Here is a 15,466-nt window from a genome sequence, read left to right on the forward strand (position 1 = left end):
ATTTTTTAATTAATCAAGAAACCGGCCATAATTAAAAATTTAGGATAGAGAACATAAAATATTGCTCGAGACAGCAAGTCGTTCATGATTAAGATAGCGGTTCAAAGAGATGAGAACACGAATAATCAATCGAAGGAGTGCGGTCTATGAAGCAGCTCTTACAGCTAAATGACATCTTTGGCAAAGGGCCACAACAGCCCTGTCGTCGATGCGAAGTCGGCGAATTCTATTTCTAGTACACGGCCGATAAACTTGCCATGATGCATCATGTAAAAAGATGTCTTATGCCTAGGTGGTCTTCGTTTAGATTACTACTTTTACGTATAATGTTGCTTTTCGGTCTCGAATTTCCCTTCGAAATTGATTAATTTAATTTAATTTAAAGTGATTTTCAAAAACATTCACGAGGATCGTTTCATTTTGCATCGTGGATTTTCTTCATAATCCCTTTATGGGCGAAAAACTCACGGTAAAGAAATAAAGATACTGATATTTCAGTCAAGAATAAAATTGCAATTGCTTGGAAAAACTGTATAAAAAAATACACTAAATTATTCGAATACACTTCGCATTATTAAATTAATGATAATGCGACGATTTTGATTATATTTGTAATAGCGAGAACGTAATTTATTCCCGCAAAGTGCAATTTTAATTACATCCATGCATAAAGTAACTACTCAATACGTATCGAAACATATGCGCAAATGATAATGCAAACGATAATGAAAGATCATAAATTAAATAAAACGGATTGTTGTATCTAAATTTTTTTTTTAAATAAGTGGTTTATTAAGCTTAATCATATGTATCGTTTTCTAATATTTTTTTGCTAACATAATTCACGAATATAAATTATATAAAAAAGAAAATATCGTAATAACGGTATAATGATAGAGATTATACGACAGAAATTATTTTTATTCATTTCCATCACAAGATCATGAAAAATAAAAACCAATAGTGATGAAAAACAACAAGATAATATCTTAGAATTAAAAATTAAAAATTAAAAAAAAATTAAAAATTCAAATATTTCTTTGATAAAATTGCATCTACTTATCGCCTCTGCAGTTTCATCACATTAGGTAGATAAAAAAATACGAATAATCAATCTCGCTTACATGACAGCGAACAATGCTTCTCTGTAGGTGTGGATGAAGCACATAGAAGAGTATTTAATCAAGATTAAAATGCTACTCATGCTGCTTGAAGTGTTTCTGAGCAATGTTTCTCTCGGTAGTTGTAAATTCTTGATCTAAATCATTTAGCAGGATCATTCAATCACATCTGGCGTCCTCGTTTGAAGCTGATCAAGAAGAAATAAGAAATAGTATTAAATTGTTATAAACTTATTTGTATAAAATTAAAGATATCGTGTCGGTGCGGTCATGTTTACGTAAAAGTTTAGAACACTAACAAATAAACCTATCCAAATAACTCTCCGTTTTTTTTTTCAAATTTGACGTAAATATAGAACTATAAAAACAATTTTACTCATATCTTATTTTGGTATAAATCCATAAGCGATTTTAATAACAGTTATTATCCTTTCAATTTTCAGCCTCTTATCAATTCGTTTAAATATCTTTTTATTTTTTTAAACAAATAATTTTGCAAATCTGATTTTATATTTGTAATCAAGAATTTTCGTAATCCAAAAAACTCTCTCTATCTTGTATTCAATTGTTTGTTAAATACTGTTTATTATTCAATTTATAGTTAAGATGATAAAAATTAAAAGGGTAATAACCCTTAAAACTGCTTATAGGTCAAAATGGAAAAGCATGAGTAAAATATTTTTTACAGTTCTACATATATTTTCCAAATTTGAAAGAAAAATTTTCGGAAAATAACACTTTGATAGATTTATTTGTAAGAGAAATGTATAAAGATAACGACAACTATACAAGTTTGATATGTAGAATTAATGTTGAATATAAACTATTTTATAGATGCAATATTGCAATAATTGTAAAATAGTTTATTGAACTACATAAACATGTCACAATAACATTTTCCATCATCCGGAAGAGCATGATATTGCGAGAGTAAATAGTATTTAATAAAATACGTTCATAATAATGAAATAACAATAGAGAAAATCACATGTGCAACATAGAATTTTATTTATTAAACTTTCATAATTGGTCACCACTAGCTTTTTCTCTGAGTGTGTGACACAATACGTAGGTGATATCATAATGACATTAAGAAAATCATTTTGCCTAAACAGACTTTATAGTTAAGAGATAATAACATACGATTCGAGAAATTTCTTGAGTAGCATGAAATCAAAACTACATATTGACTAGCATTTTGATGTAACATAATATCGTATCGTTCGTATCTCAAGCATCTCGGCTAACAAAGAGAGTTTTGTCACGCAATATTCAAAATGATCGTATACCAAACGCGCTTCGTAATATTAATTAGCTTTATTATATATTACACCGCGATCATTTCTTTTGAAGAACGAAGAAGAGAATGAAATACGTTTGTAAAAGAGCATATACGAGAGCATAATAATTAATCTGTCAGGGTATTTTTAATCATAAGTGACTTAGCGAACACTGCAGCCTTGCAATCGATGAATTGCGTCTGCCGTTAGAAAGAGTATCATATTTCTACTTAATTATTATATAATACGCCAAGATATTCTATTAAGTTTGCCTTTCCACGTGGTGGAAAATTGTGAGATAAAAAATAAATGAAAGATTCATATGTGATGGTTTTAATTCTATTACACATGCGGTTCTCTCCCCTCTAGAATTATTTCATTATTATGAACGTATTTTATTAAATACTATTTCCTCTCGCGGAAATACTGTATCCTGCCCTTCTGGGTAATGAAAAATGTTATTATAATATATTCTAATGCCGTGACAGTAGCTCATTGAGATTAAAAATTTAATTGTTTTCGCGGTAATTAAATGCTTGACATTAACATGCTATATATTTCTCCATGTACCTTTACTTTGTTGAAACAAAAAAACAACATTGTATAACAATATGAAATTCGAGTTTTTAGCTAATTCGATAATAATTCGTAACCGCAACACACGAGGCGAAGTAAGTCACGCAAGGAGTTAAGTGACATGATTGTTCCAGACATAAGCGATGTTGATTAATCTTATGCCGCGTACATCATGTGCGCGTGCCATTGCATTTTCAATTTCAACTTCATTAAACCCAATTGTCCTTCGCAGAATGCTCAGGTACGTAACGCGGTGGAATACGAGGGCACACCGGTCGACGTGGCGGGCGGCGGTGCCTGAGGCATGCAAAGCAGTTCGACGCTCGGCGCGACTGACATTTCTGCCGGATTCTGGTGCGCCGTAACGCCCAGGACTTGAGATGCACTTGAAAATGGTCGCGTGTATTAATATCTCGATATCGCGTCCTAAGTTTGCCGAGATATTTTGGAATATCCGTAAACGCGGTTGCGTCAATCCACGAAACGATGCCCGTAAATTAATTCTCGAGAAAGATCTGCAATATTGCCAATATTGCAGTGATTCTGCGGAGTATCGCAAGAAATTTTCGTTTGAAACAAAAATATATTTGTCCTGTTTAAAAATAGAATTCACTGAAAAAATTTACATCGGGCTTTGGTACTTGTGAGTCATTATTTCTCGCGGTTGTAGTTCCACTGCCCTGAAAGCGCCTATCTAGGATGTTATCATTCGTAGTCATCTCGTTTTAATTAATCTTTCTATTCCCTCATCTCTCTCTCTCTCTCTCTCTCTCTCTCTTTCTCTCCTTTTCAATTAAGATCTTTTATAAGAATTTCTATTCATCGTTAGCTAGAAGAAAGATTAAAATAAGAAAAAATATATGTAACAAATGAGTAAAGAAGGTTATATTTGGTCAAAGCGAACCTTAGTACATATAATAATATTTTTTACAATTTAGTTTTACAATTCAAACAAACTGCGTGCCGATTATGTATTTGTCAATCTTAAAATACAGTCTTAAAGTACGTAATATCACAAATTAAATTAACAAGTTAATAATCTTGAAAAATATATTATTCTCTTACCTCTCTAGAAAAAAATGTGATTTTCTAATTATTATCATGAATGAGTAAAGTATAAAGATTTCTTTATCACCAAATCACTTAATCACCAAAAGTAAACTTAACTTCACAATTCATCTACCAAATAGCACTTTCATTATTTTTAATCTGGTTGTTCCATCTTTCGATAAACTTCTGTCTTACTTTTTTTATTTTCTCTATTCTTTTACTCTTTTGTTTATCTAGATCTATTAGGTTAATGATCTTTACACAATTTATTTATGATGGAACAACCTTAATGTTTAAAAAAGATCATAATACCTTCTACAAAAATGATACATTTTAAGTTATGTCGTTTTTATAAATAAAAAAGGATTTTTTATAGAGAATATTTAAAGGCAAAACGATTTTGATGATCGTAGTTTGATGAAGAAATGATTTTATTTTAAATTTAACCATTTTAACTGATACAGGTAAATATTAACTGTTGATATCTCGAATTATGTCTCTTTTGATGAATTATTCTGAATTTATTATAATTAGATATAGAATCAAAATCGTTACGACTAAAAAAAGGATAGCTATTTTAGATTTTATTCGGTAAAAAATTTTTCATGCATAACATATTAGGTGTACAACTTTGCTTCCGCCGTTTTTTTTTCCCGAAATTCGAGGCTTTATTGTAAAAAACTGGTTATACATTTATGATTCAAAGTATTGTCCATCGCTGGCCACTACTTTCTCTCATCTTTCGGGTAGCGTACGAATCCCGCGTCGAAAAAACTGGTCATCTTTTGAGGCTATCCACGAATCGATCCAATTTTTTACTTCTTCATAAGACCGGAAGTGCTGGTCAGCCAGGCTGTGTGCCATTGATCGAAACAAGTGATAGTCAGAGGGAGCAACGTCTGGAGAATACGGCGGGTGGGGTAGGACTTCCTATTTCAACGTTTCCAAGTATGTCTTGACCACTTTCGCAACATGGGGTCGAGCATTGTCATGCTGCAAAATCACTTTATCGTGTTTCTCGTTGTATTGCGGCCGTTTGTCTTTCAATGCTCGGCTCAAATGCATCAATTGCGTTCGATACCGATCGTCTGTGATTGTTTCAGTCGGTTTTAACAGTTCATACACTACGCCGAGCTGGTCCCACCAAATACAGAGCATGACCTTGGAGCCGTGAATATTCGGTTTGGCCGTCGACGTGGAAGCATGGCCGGGAACTCCCCATGATTTTCTGCGCTTGGGATTATCGTAATGAACTCATTTTTCGTCCCCCGTCACAATGCGATGCAGAAATCCCTTCCGTCTTTGCCTTTCAAGCAGCTGTTCACAAGCAAACAAACGCCGTTCAACATCTCTCGGCTTCAATTCGTACGGCACCCAATTTCCTTGCTTCTGAATCATTCCCATGGCTTTGAGGCGTTTTGAAATGGCTTGTTGAGTCACTCCCAATGATCGTGCCAATTCTTCTAGATTTTGACACGAGTCTTGCTCAAGTAATGCCTTCAATTCTGCATCTTCGAAAACCTTCTCTCTTCCACCGCTATGCCGGTCTTCGACATCAAAATCACCGTTCTTGAAGCGTTGAAACTACTCACGACACGTTCTTTCACTAATAGCGGCCTTACCATAAGTATTTGAGAGCACTCGATAAGCCTCAACCGCAGATTTCTTCATATTGAAGCAAAAAATTAAAACCTCCCGCAAATGACGAGAATTTGGCTAAACTGACATTTTCAATCGAGAATAACTTTATGATGCAGACACAAATCGATTAATGTTTCTATGGGGTTATGTTGACAGATGCCCAAGTTTATTGTATGACGTCTGTGATCTATTTATTTCGACCACCACTTACCGCTAAAGCCATCTATAGGAAAACGGTGGAAGCAAAGTTGTACACAAATACGCATAAATATTTATAAACATGTATAATTATATATGAAATATGTTCATAGTGTTCATACATCCTTTTTTCTTTTGTAAAATTACTTTTTAATAATAGGAATAATAGTACTAATGTGAAAACATGAAAAATAATTAAAAAGATAATTTTTTGCATCATTTGTTTTAGAAAAAAATCAAGTTTGAAGAAATGTAAAAAAATTATTATATAAAATTATGCATAATTATGTATGAGCAATTTTTTTACATATTTATATGTACATACAAACTTTTTTTTTAAAACAAACAATGCGAAAATTACCTTTTTAATTTCTTTTTTATGTTTTCATATTACTATTATTATTTCTATTAAACTAAAAAGTAATTTTACAAAAGAAAGAAGGATGTATGAACATATATGGACACATTTCATATATAATTATACATATTTTTGTAAGATTATACATATTTCTACATATTCATGCATGAAAAATTTTTTAATGAGAATTGACAAAAATGACATTTGATCATATTTCTAAGAATATATTTTGCCAATGTTATTTAATTTAGCAATAATTTTCTCTTAAGTTGAAAAATAGTTTTTCTCTTTTCCTGAAAAATTTAATTCTTTTAGTTGTTTTGAACATTTTGAAGTAGCATAATAATATATACTATCTTTTTAACAAAAAAGAAATTTATAACAGACTTATATTTTAAGATCACAATCTTCTTTTATTCTTTTATCTGTCCATAATCTGTGCAATTTCTTGCATAGTTGGCTAACAGCTAGCGAATATCCCAAAAGCGTTTCTACATAGAATGTCATTTGCAAAGCTTCGCATAACTGCATAAATGAGCCACATGCATTCGATATAAATTCTCCGAATGACTGCGAATGTCGACGTCGGCGTCGGCGTTGTGGTTGCAACGTCGTGTCGCCAGTTAAGACGCATTTTGAAGGTTTGTCAACGGGAAATAAAATCGATTATTCCGCTCTTCGGGGGAGGGTTAAAAGATGTATCGGTCTTTCATCCTCGGTTCAGCGTCGAATAATTCTTTTTCAACGAAAAACGTAGACAATGGCGATCCGTGCAGTCTTGAACAAAGCCGACAACTCGCAGTTGCGTGATAGACGGCCTTAATGGCCGCGGTATGAGAATATTTTATGATGTGCACTTTCGGACTGTCGCCAGATTTAGGACGAAGGTCGTCGAGCGGACGCTCTTTGAGCGGATCTGGCGATTTCGTCAATCATATCGTCCGTTGCCATAACGATTGATCTCCGTCGATCAGAAATTTTCGACAAGTATGATCAAAATTTATCAGTTGCTGGATTTATATTATGTTTGCGTGTTACTAACGGCGAGAAATGACGCATAAATTTTTTTTATGTTTAATAGAACGGATTTCAAAGGAAAGAAGCGATATTTGCTAAAAATATATAAAGAACAGCTAAAAAATCTAAAAAGCTAGATATCGATCTAAAAATATTTTTGTCATCAAAATAATTAAGTAGGACACTTAAATTGAGATTGACTAGAATGTCAACACTTTTTATAACACTGCTTATCATGCTTGAGAGTTTTAGATTGTTAAATTCATGATGTCAAATCATAGAGTAAGTTCGTCTAAGAGTATGGATCGTTTAAGAGAACGCATTAATCTTTATGGCGTAATTATTAAAACATAGCAGTTATACCTAATTCACACAGAATATGCCTTTTTGGTTAACCTATATGTATAAAAGACAATGGTGATCGTTGCGATAAAGGAGATATACTAAATTTTGTAATTTTGATCATTTTCTTATTGTATTTGTCACGAATAAATTTATCAGTTTTTACATTAAATTATATCACTTTGTGAATCTGTATCATTTATATGGTGTGCATGTCTCTGCTTCGTATTTAGTGATATATTTACATGCATAATATTTGCAATGTAATAGTTTTTATACAGTTATATTAATAAAAAATAATGTGATTGTCTATAAAAGTGCGCACTTGAAAACTTGATTCAGCCTGGAAACAATGCCGACGATAACGACGGTACATATTTTTTACGACAGCTTACATATTTTTTAACGATTTGTATTTGAACTTCTAAATTCAGTGAAAATTGGATCTAGTGCCAAAGCTACTGGCTTTAACCATATCGATTGGGATCAAGTATTGATTGAAAATTTACTTATATAAAAAAATATTCTGCACATAAAAAATACTTCAAGTATACATAAAGATTTATATTCCATTAAAAATAAATATTTTTTTATCTTAATCAATATTGTTTTTATACAATAAGCGACACTTTTTTTATAATATGTAGTCTTGAGAAGACACTTGTCAAGAAATAAGAATATGCATTATTATCTTCTTAGTAAAATTAATTTCCTGTAAAAATGAGTGCTTGTATCAAATTTATATTTGACATACTTTTAGTAATTCAAATTGTAAGAAATAGCTTAAACAGCATTTTTTGTACATATTATACAGCATAAAAAGAAAGTGCGTACTCTGTATTCTACTCAATTCGGACAATTTTTAATTATTTCTATAAGTCGCTACTGCTCAATATATCGTTAATTTAAACATGAAAGAATTTAACTCAAGAAATGTTATAAATTTGGTCAAAATTTGATTTATTATTTATTAACAATATTATAAGTGCAAATGTTGACATTATATATTTTGAAACTACGAAATTCAACTAGAAATGGATTGCTTTACATTTTGACACACTTGAAAGTCAAAAATAATAAAATTCAGAGTTAGATAAGTTAACATTTTTTTTTAACTTAGATCAAATTAAAGTAAACAGCTTTGAAACTTACAAGATAAAAGTTAAATTTGTTTTATTTCGTAATTAAAAGTCAATTTTTTTTTTAACTAAATTAAAAAACTAAAAAGTAATATCTGTAAATTAGTAAATTAGTAAATTGCACTTCTGCGTATTTTTCAAGAAAATTGCAATTTTAGATCACGACGACAGACCGCTTTCAAATCTCTCTTTATTCTTTGTTTAAACATAAATGAAATATTTGAAATTATTTAAAATAAAAAAAATACATTTCCGACAGACACGAATGTATAAGGATGTAATCCGATAGAATCCATATAACGCCAACTGCTCAATCCTGATATTAACTTTTAAAATATCAAACTAAAAGTTAACCGTAGTTACCGATAAAACATAACTATATAAAGTTAAAAAATTAAGAATCTAAAATGTAACTGAAGTTAAAATGTAAATGAAGTTAAAATTAATTAACATTTTAACTTTTTAACTTAACTTTTAACTTTCAACTTATTATTAACATTACCCAACCTTGTTAAAATGTTATTTTTAACTCAAGAGATTGATTTATCATTGTTTCCTTAATACGTAACAAGACTTCAGTAGAGTCGATCTGAAACTCTTCATATATACAAATTTCTAAGCTATAGAATTCCATATATACCTCGCTAGAAGATATGTATTCATTCAATTTATATTAGATATTTTTCGTTTAATTATGTTGAGAATAAGATTTCAGATAGATGTGTGTGTGTGTGTGTGTGTCAACAGAACAATCTAAAATATTAATGTCATTCCTCCCCCTAGCCCCCCCCTCCACCAACTAAAACTTCATACATAGAAAAAATTTACTTCGCCTGCTCTGTACCTAACAATTGTAAACAATTATTTAGATGATATAACAAAATTATCTTTAGATTGGTACCTAACAAAATTTTTAGATACTCCAGCAAAACTATCCGTTCTCATAACAGTCACAGAATATTGCTAGCAGCTACGTATGTACAAGCAGAATAGGTCATTTGCGTTAATTTGCAGCGAGCACGAGCGATAAATATAAATGCCAAGGCGTTCTCGAATTATTGTTAACAAGAGAAACGTCCATCTTGTATAGGCTTATAGTGAATGTTAAATTTAGATACCCCAGAAATATATTATCGCTACCTATCTTAATGAGCTATTGAAGTTGCAGTAAACTTAACGAAGTTGCCGCGTAATCACCGTTATTAAGGTCATTGAGGGGAAGACGCCACATTTAAGCCTTTATTTTTGAATAACTTCTTAATGTTATTGAATTAACGAACGAAAACATATTATTTACATTCTATCAATCTTTCTTTATTATACATACAAATTAATAAATTAAATTTTTGATGTATTATTAAAAAAAATTGATATGTCATATCCTGCAAAAGTGGCATCTTCCCCCTATACATATATACAGATAAGATGCCACCTCCTATGGGGGGGGGGGGAGGAAGGAGGGAGGAAAAATGTCACAAACAATTAAATAATATGATGCAATATAATTTGCTTGCATATTTTATAGTGCATTTATTTTTAGTGCATAATCAAGGATTTAAATTATGAAAAACATAAAGATATGATAAATTGATGAAATATGAAAGAATAATCTAGGAAGTAAGTTGGACATACTTTTATTCATTTAAATAGCATTTCATTAACTTAAAATTCGAATTATATAAAACATGCAAAATTTTAATTCATAAAATCATTTTAATGATGTTTCAAGTACGAAAAATTATGTTTTGTATTTACTATGATCCCCAAATAAGTAAGAGAGGAATATTCAATTGTAACTTTTACGCATATAAGAATATTACAAATTTATATTCACATGACCTCTAGGGAACACTGATTAAAACCATTTAAAATTATTCCGCAAAGAAATTAATCGTTTCAAGGTATATCTGGCATCTGTTACAGATCGAAGCTTTTTAGTAGCGAACGCGCAGCAAGGACTATGCCACATTATCTATTGCTCGGACGGATTCTGTCGGCTGACGGGCTTCTCAAGGGCCGAGGTGATGCAGCGACCAGCAGTCTGCGACTTCCTCCATGGACCAATGACATCACCGCACGCGGTTGCAGCCTTACGAGACGCTCTTGTTGCTGGCGTCGAAAAGCACTTCGAGATTCTTTACTACAGAAAAGACGGTGAATATTATTTGTTGATTTTTCGCCAATAATTACAGATTTTTTAATACAATGACAGTTCACGACATATGCCAAATATACGACGGCATGTCACAACGATATACGAAAAGGACAATTTTACTGAAGTATCTAAAAATTTACATACAAATCTGAAAATAATTTTGTTAGACCATCAAAATAATTATGTAGAACGCTCAATCTGATTGCAGGAATGTTGAAATTTTTTGCAGTATTTTACATCGTGCGTGAGATTTCTACGTAATTATTTTGATGATTACAAAATTATTTTCGGATGTATATCTAGCTAAATTTTTTAGATATTTGAGAGAGAGAGAGAGAGAGAGAGAGAGAGAGAGAGAGAGAGAGAGAGAGAGAGAGAGAAATCGTTCCTTCCGTACGTATGACCTAAAATTTTGAACATTAGAACAGTAAAAGCGCAATTGAATAATTAAAAACAAAAAAAGTAGCGCAAATGAAATCAAGCAAGTCTGTTCTTTTTCGAAGAATTCTGAATTAGTTTTGAATTAATGTAATAAGTTAGAATGAAACAAATTCATACCTATCTCACTCTAACTATTGTACCAGTGTATCTTCTGTCCAAGTTTGCATTTCAAATTGTCATTCATCTATGTCAATACAAGTTTGATATCGATATAATTTATAATTTTTTTTTTGTTAGAATAGAAAAAACAATTTCTTATAAAAAAAATTTTCTCTGCCCTTACAAAAAAATGCTAAATTCAAAATTACATCGATGTCAAACTTGTATGGACAGATAACAATTTGAAATGTAAATTTAGATAAAATTGTTTTTTATATATTTCATATTTTATTTATTTCATATTTTATAATAAAGCATTTAAAAATTATGTTTACATAACATTTTTTTCTTATTTCTGCTCATAAAACATACTGTCAAAGTATGGAAAATCCAGATATATCCTGTTTATGTACATACATATACATATATGTATATTTAAATATAAATAAATATAACACACACACACACACACACACACACACACACACACACACAACGACCTATTATGTAACATAAGAAACGTAGCAAACATGTACTTGGAGGTGCATTATCAACTTTTCAGTTGTTAGTCTACGGTTTAGATACGTATAATGCGTTTAAATTATAAATTCAAAGTAGTCCTTGCAAGTGTCCTTGCAAGTATCTACATGTACATATGTAGAAAAAGACGGACGAAAAGCAAGGCGTAATTTCAAACTAAAACTTAATTCCATAGTAAAACGAAATCGTTTCTGTGAAACAATATTACTAATATTCTCAATTTGTTGTCATTTTAAGAAAACTTTTAATAACATAGGAAACATTTTTCTCGTCTACCGAATATTACGAGAACATCTTGCCATCTTTTGTCGTAACAGCCGAGATAAACATCTGCACGAAGTGTTACACTACTTTACGGTTATTGCTGGCGGAAATAAATCAATATAACGCGTTGTCGCACGTAAAGATTTATCGGTCGCTAGCAAGAAAGTCGCAAATTTAGTAGGCATCTTCCGTCCTAAATTCTTCTTCTAAAAAATAGATATTAAAGATTTATACGAGAATCGAGATAAGATTTAAACGCAAGTTATCGAATTTCGATAAAATATATTTTATTTCATATTCGATATATGTCTTTATGTGCATTTCTCAAAATACTAGATTTTTTTAACTCTGCTCTTCGGGTCTTTGCCCCAAAATTTATTTTCTTATTAATATTTTATTTCAAAATTTTTTCTTTTCTTTTTCTCTAATATTTGATTATAATATTTCATAATATTTTCTAAGATTTGTTAATGTAATATCTTTTTTTTATTAAAATTTTTTATTTTTTGTAATTATATTAAACCAAACGATATGATGATATATTATAGTTTTGGACAGATTAGCAAGGTTAATTTTATAATCATTCTTTGATTACATCTAATTAATGTATTTATCTGGAGATTTATTTCTTCAGCGTAAATTAACCTCGAGATTTTTTTGGAAAGTGAGGTCGATATAACAAGAGTTTCGCTATTTGGAGCAAAAAGATTGAATTTGTTTGCTGACCAGTGGTTACTGCTCGTACTCGATTTTGCCGTAGCGTCTGACCTTAGCCGCGGTGAAATCAATAGTCACCACTGTATAATTTATCATAGTCATAGTGCAGAACCTTCCACTTGGGTGGCTTCATGTAGATTTAATAGTTAGTTTAACTTTCCGGATTTCGCGCAAGTAACGTTTTTTCTTTTATAAAAAAAGTAATAAATATATACTTTTTTAGTCGATAAATGAAAATAATACCAATAATTTTTCATTGTAAAAAAAATACATGCGATAGATAGTAAATGCAGCCATCATATTATACGGATAATACGATTAGATATGTAATTCGTCAACAATGAGCTAACAAAGCATGTAATCGCTGTTATTCGAGTTAACAGCTGCTACAGCTGTACGTAACTTGCGTGAATACATTCTCAGTCTGTTTTCATTTTCTTTCGTGCTCTTCAGCATCGTGCTGATGTTGTAACAAAACAAAAAGTTCATCTTTTCCGCGCTTCTCTCGTGTATAAGATAGATAGACGGGTACTTTGCTCCGTTGCGAGACGCAACTTAATTAAGTGGTTTAATTAAATCTTGCTAGATAAGAGTATATCAATGAAGCGAAAAGCACGAGGGGCTACTAAGAAAACCCACAGTTACTTTCCGTAGCAAAACACCGCGAATGTTAGCACAGAAGATTCATGGATAGTTACATGCGGGCGCCACAGTGATTCTACCCTTTGTTGAAATAATAAACTCATGCTCTTCTCGAAGCGCTGCGCATCATGTTGGTCACTTTGCAAGACAAAGAAAAGCACACGATAGTCCTTCCTCTTAGGAACCAATAAAGTAGGCTGATGCGTTAATATAGGCAATTTTTCAATCACGGATAACTCATAGTTATAAATAAAAATAAAAATAGTTTTATAGTTCCAACAATAAATCAAATACAAGTAAAATATCTATATAAACCTCCAATATAGGTACGTATGAGTGCATTCTGAATTACGCATGAAGCACATGATGTATCATTTTTCTTCTTTATTATTTGTTAAACAACAAAGACAAATGAGATGCATCATACGCTTCATGCTTGAAATGCTTCCCAACAAAGTTAACTGAACGTTTCACGACTCTAGATGTCAGTCCTCTTTGATACGGAAATCAAAATTACAAATTACGATCAAAGTTAGAAATCATATTTCTCTCTCTCTCTCTCTCTCTCTCTCTCTCTCTCTCTCTCTTTTCCTCCCTCCTTTCTTTCAATGTTATGTTCGATATTTTCATTTACATTGTTTTCCATATTATATACATCGTAAATAAAACGAGTTGCATTCGTTTTCTCATTACTTTTTCTTCTTAACTATACACACTTTTTTTTATCCTTGATATATATACACTAAAGTCCCTGGGATTCCATCCATATTTGTTACCATAACTTCCGTAAAAATGGACATGTTTCAATTAATTTTTTTCTTCAATCGATGGAGAATTGATTAAGAAACAAGTCTATAATGTGTAAAATAGAATTAAGATCAATAGAATTAAGTAGCTTCGAGATATATAGGTTTAAAGAAAAAGAAAAGTTTTTAGAAATATGAAAAAAAATCTCGATTTAGCAAATTGCATTGAGGTTTCTGGAATTTCAATGTGTATATCTAGGACTAAGATTCTTCTTCCAGTCTTTGATTCTTTGATTTTGTTGTTTGTTCGACTATTTGTTTCATATTTGGCTTACCAGTAAGAATCGATTTATGAAACATAGAAAGCGCGTGTCTTCGTGAGAATTAACGCAACGCGAGCTATCTAACGCGCGGCCTTGTACGCTCTATCTACGTTGGTATACTTACTGAAACATGAACATGAAAAATTAATCAATGCTAAGTTTCAAACTACGATTGCGACATGCATTAGATAGAACTGCCATTCGCTAATTACGCGAAACTTTCAACAATATAACTTTTAAATATTTCAGTTAACAGTTATAAAACATAAGGTTTCGGAAAATAAATCCGTGTGCAATTTTGAAAGGAAAGTAATTTAAAGCTGTAATAAGTTAAAATATTAATAAGTTTTGTACGCTAAATGACACAAAAGTTTAATTGGCGTTCTAGTATTTAACATCTCCCATTCGTTTATTGTACTGATGATGGCCAAGACTTGGCCGAAACGTTTACACTTTTAATTTGAAATATATGGCAAAAAATTTTTTGCATGCATGACTATGCTCCTTCCCTTTTTTATTTTATGTTATTGAGCCATCTCTAATAACTATTGTTAAATTTGAGAAAAAAATAAATATAAAACGTCATACGCGATAAATTGCCATTGTAGCAAATCTATGGAAAATATAATTGATAATTGTTGGCTGACATGTTTTTTACATATCACATAATAACGCTGCAAAACTCAGAGAGAAAAATTATAATCTAAATTGAAAAGGCGATTAATGGATTTGGACTGTGAAAATTGCAGATAAATGAGAGAGAGAGAGAGAGAGAGAGAGAGAGAGAGAGAGAGAGAGAGAGAGAGAGAGAGAGAGA

General features: G+C 31.2%; 1 protein-coding gene across 7 annotated transcripts in view; it reads left to right on the forward strand.

The window, feature by feature from the left end:
- The window catches only part of LOC108692208 (potassium voltage-gated channel subfamily H member 6), a 219,153-nt gene that overhangs the window by 25,587 nt on the left and 178,100 nt on the right, over positions 1–15,466 (forward strand). For all 7 annotated transcript variants that reach the window (XM_018200375.1, XM_018200373.1, XM_018200374.1 and 4 more), the window contains exon 2: positions 10,646–10,876. In XM_018200375.1, coding sequence (XP_018055864.1) covers positions 10,646–10,876 — 231 coding nt within the window. The remainder of the gene's footprint in view (positions 1–10,645; positions 10,877–15,466) is intronic.

Source organism: Atta colombica, unplaced genomic scaffold (assembly GCF_001594045.1).
Source record: "Atta colombica isolate Treedump-2 unplaced genomic scaffold, Acol1.0 scaffold65, whole genome shotgun sequence".
Classification (NCBI taxonomy): Eukaryota; Metazoa; Arthropoda; class Insecta; order Hymenoptera; family Formicidae; genus Atta; species Atta colombica.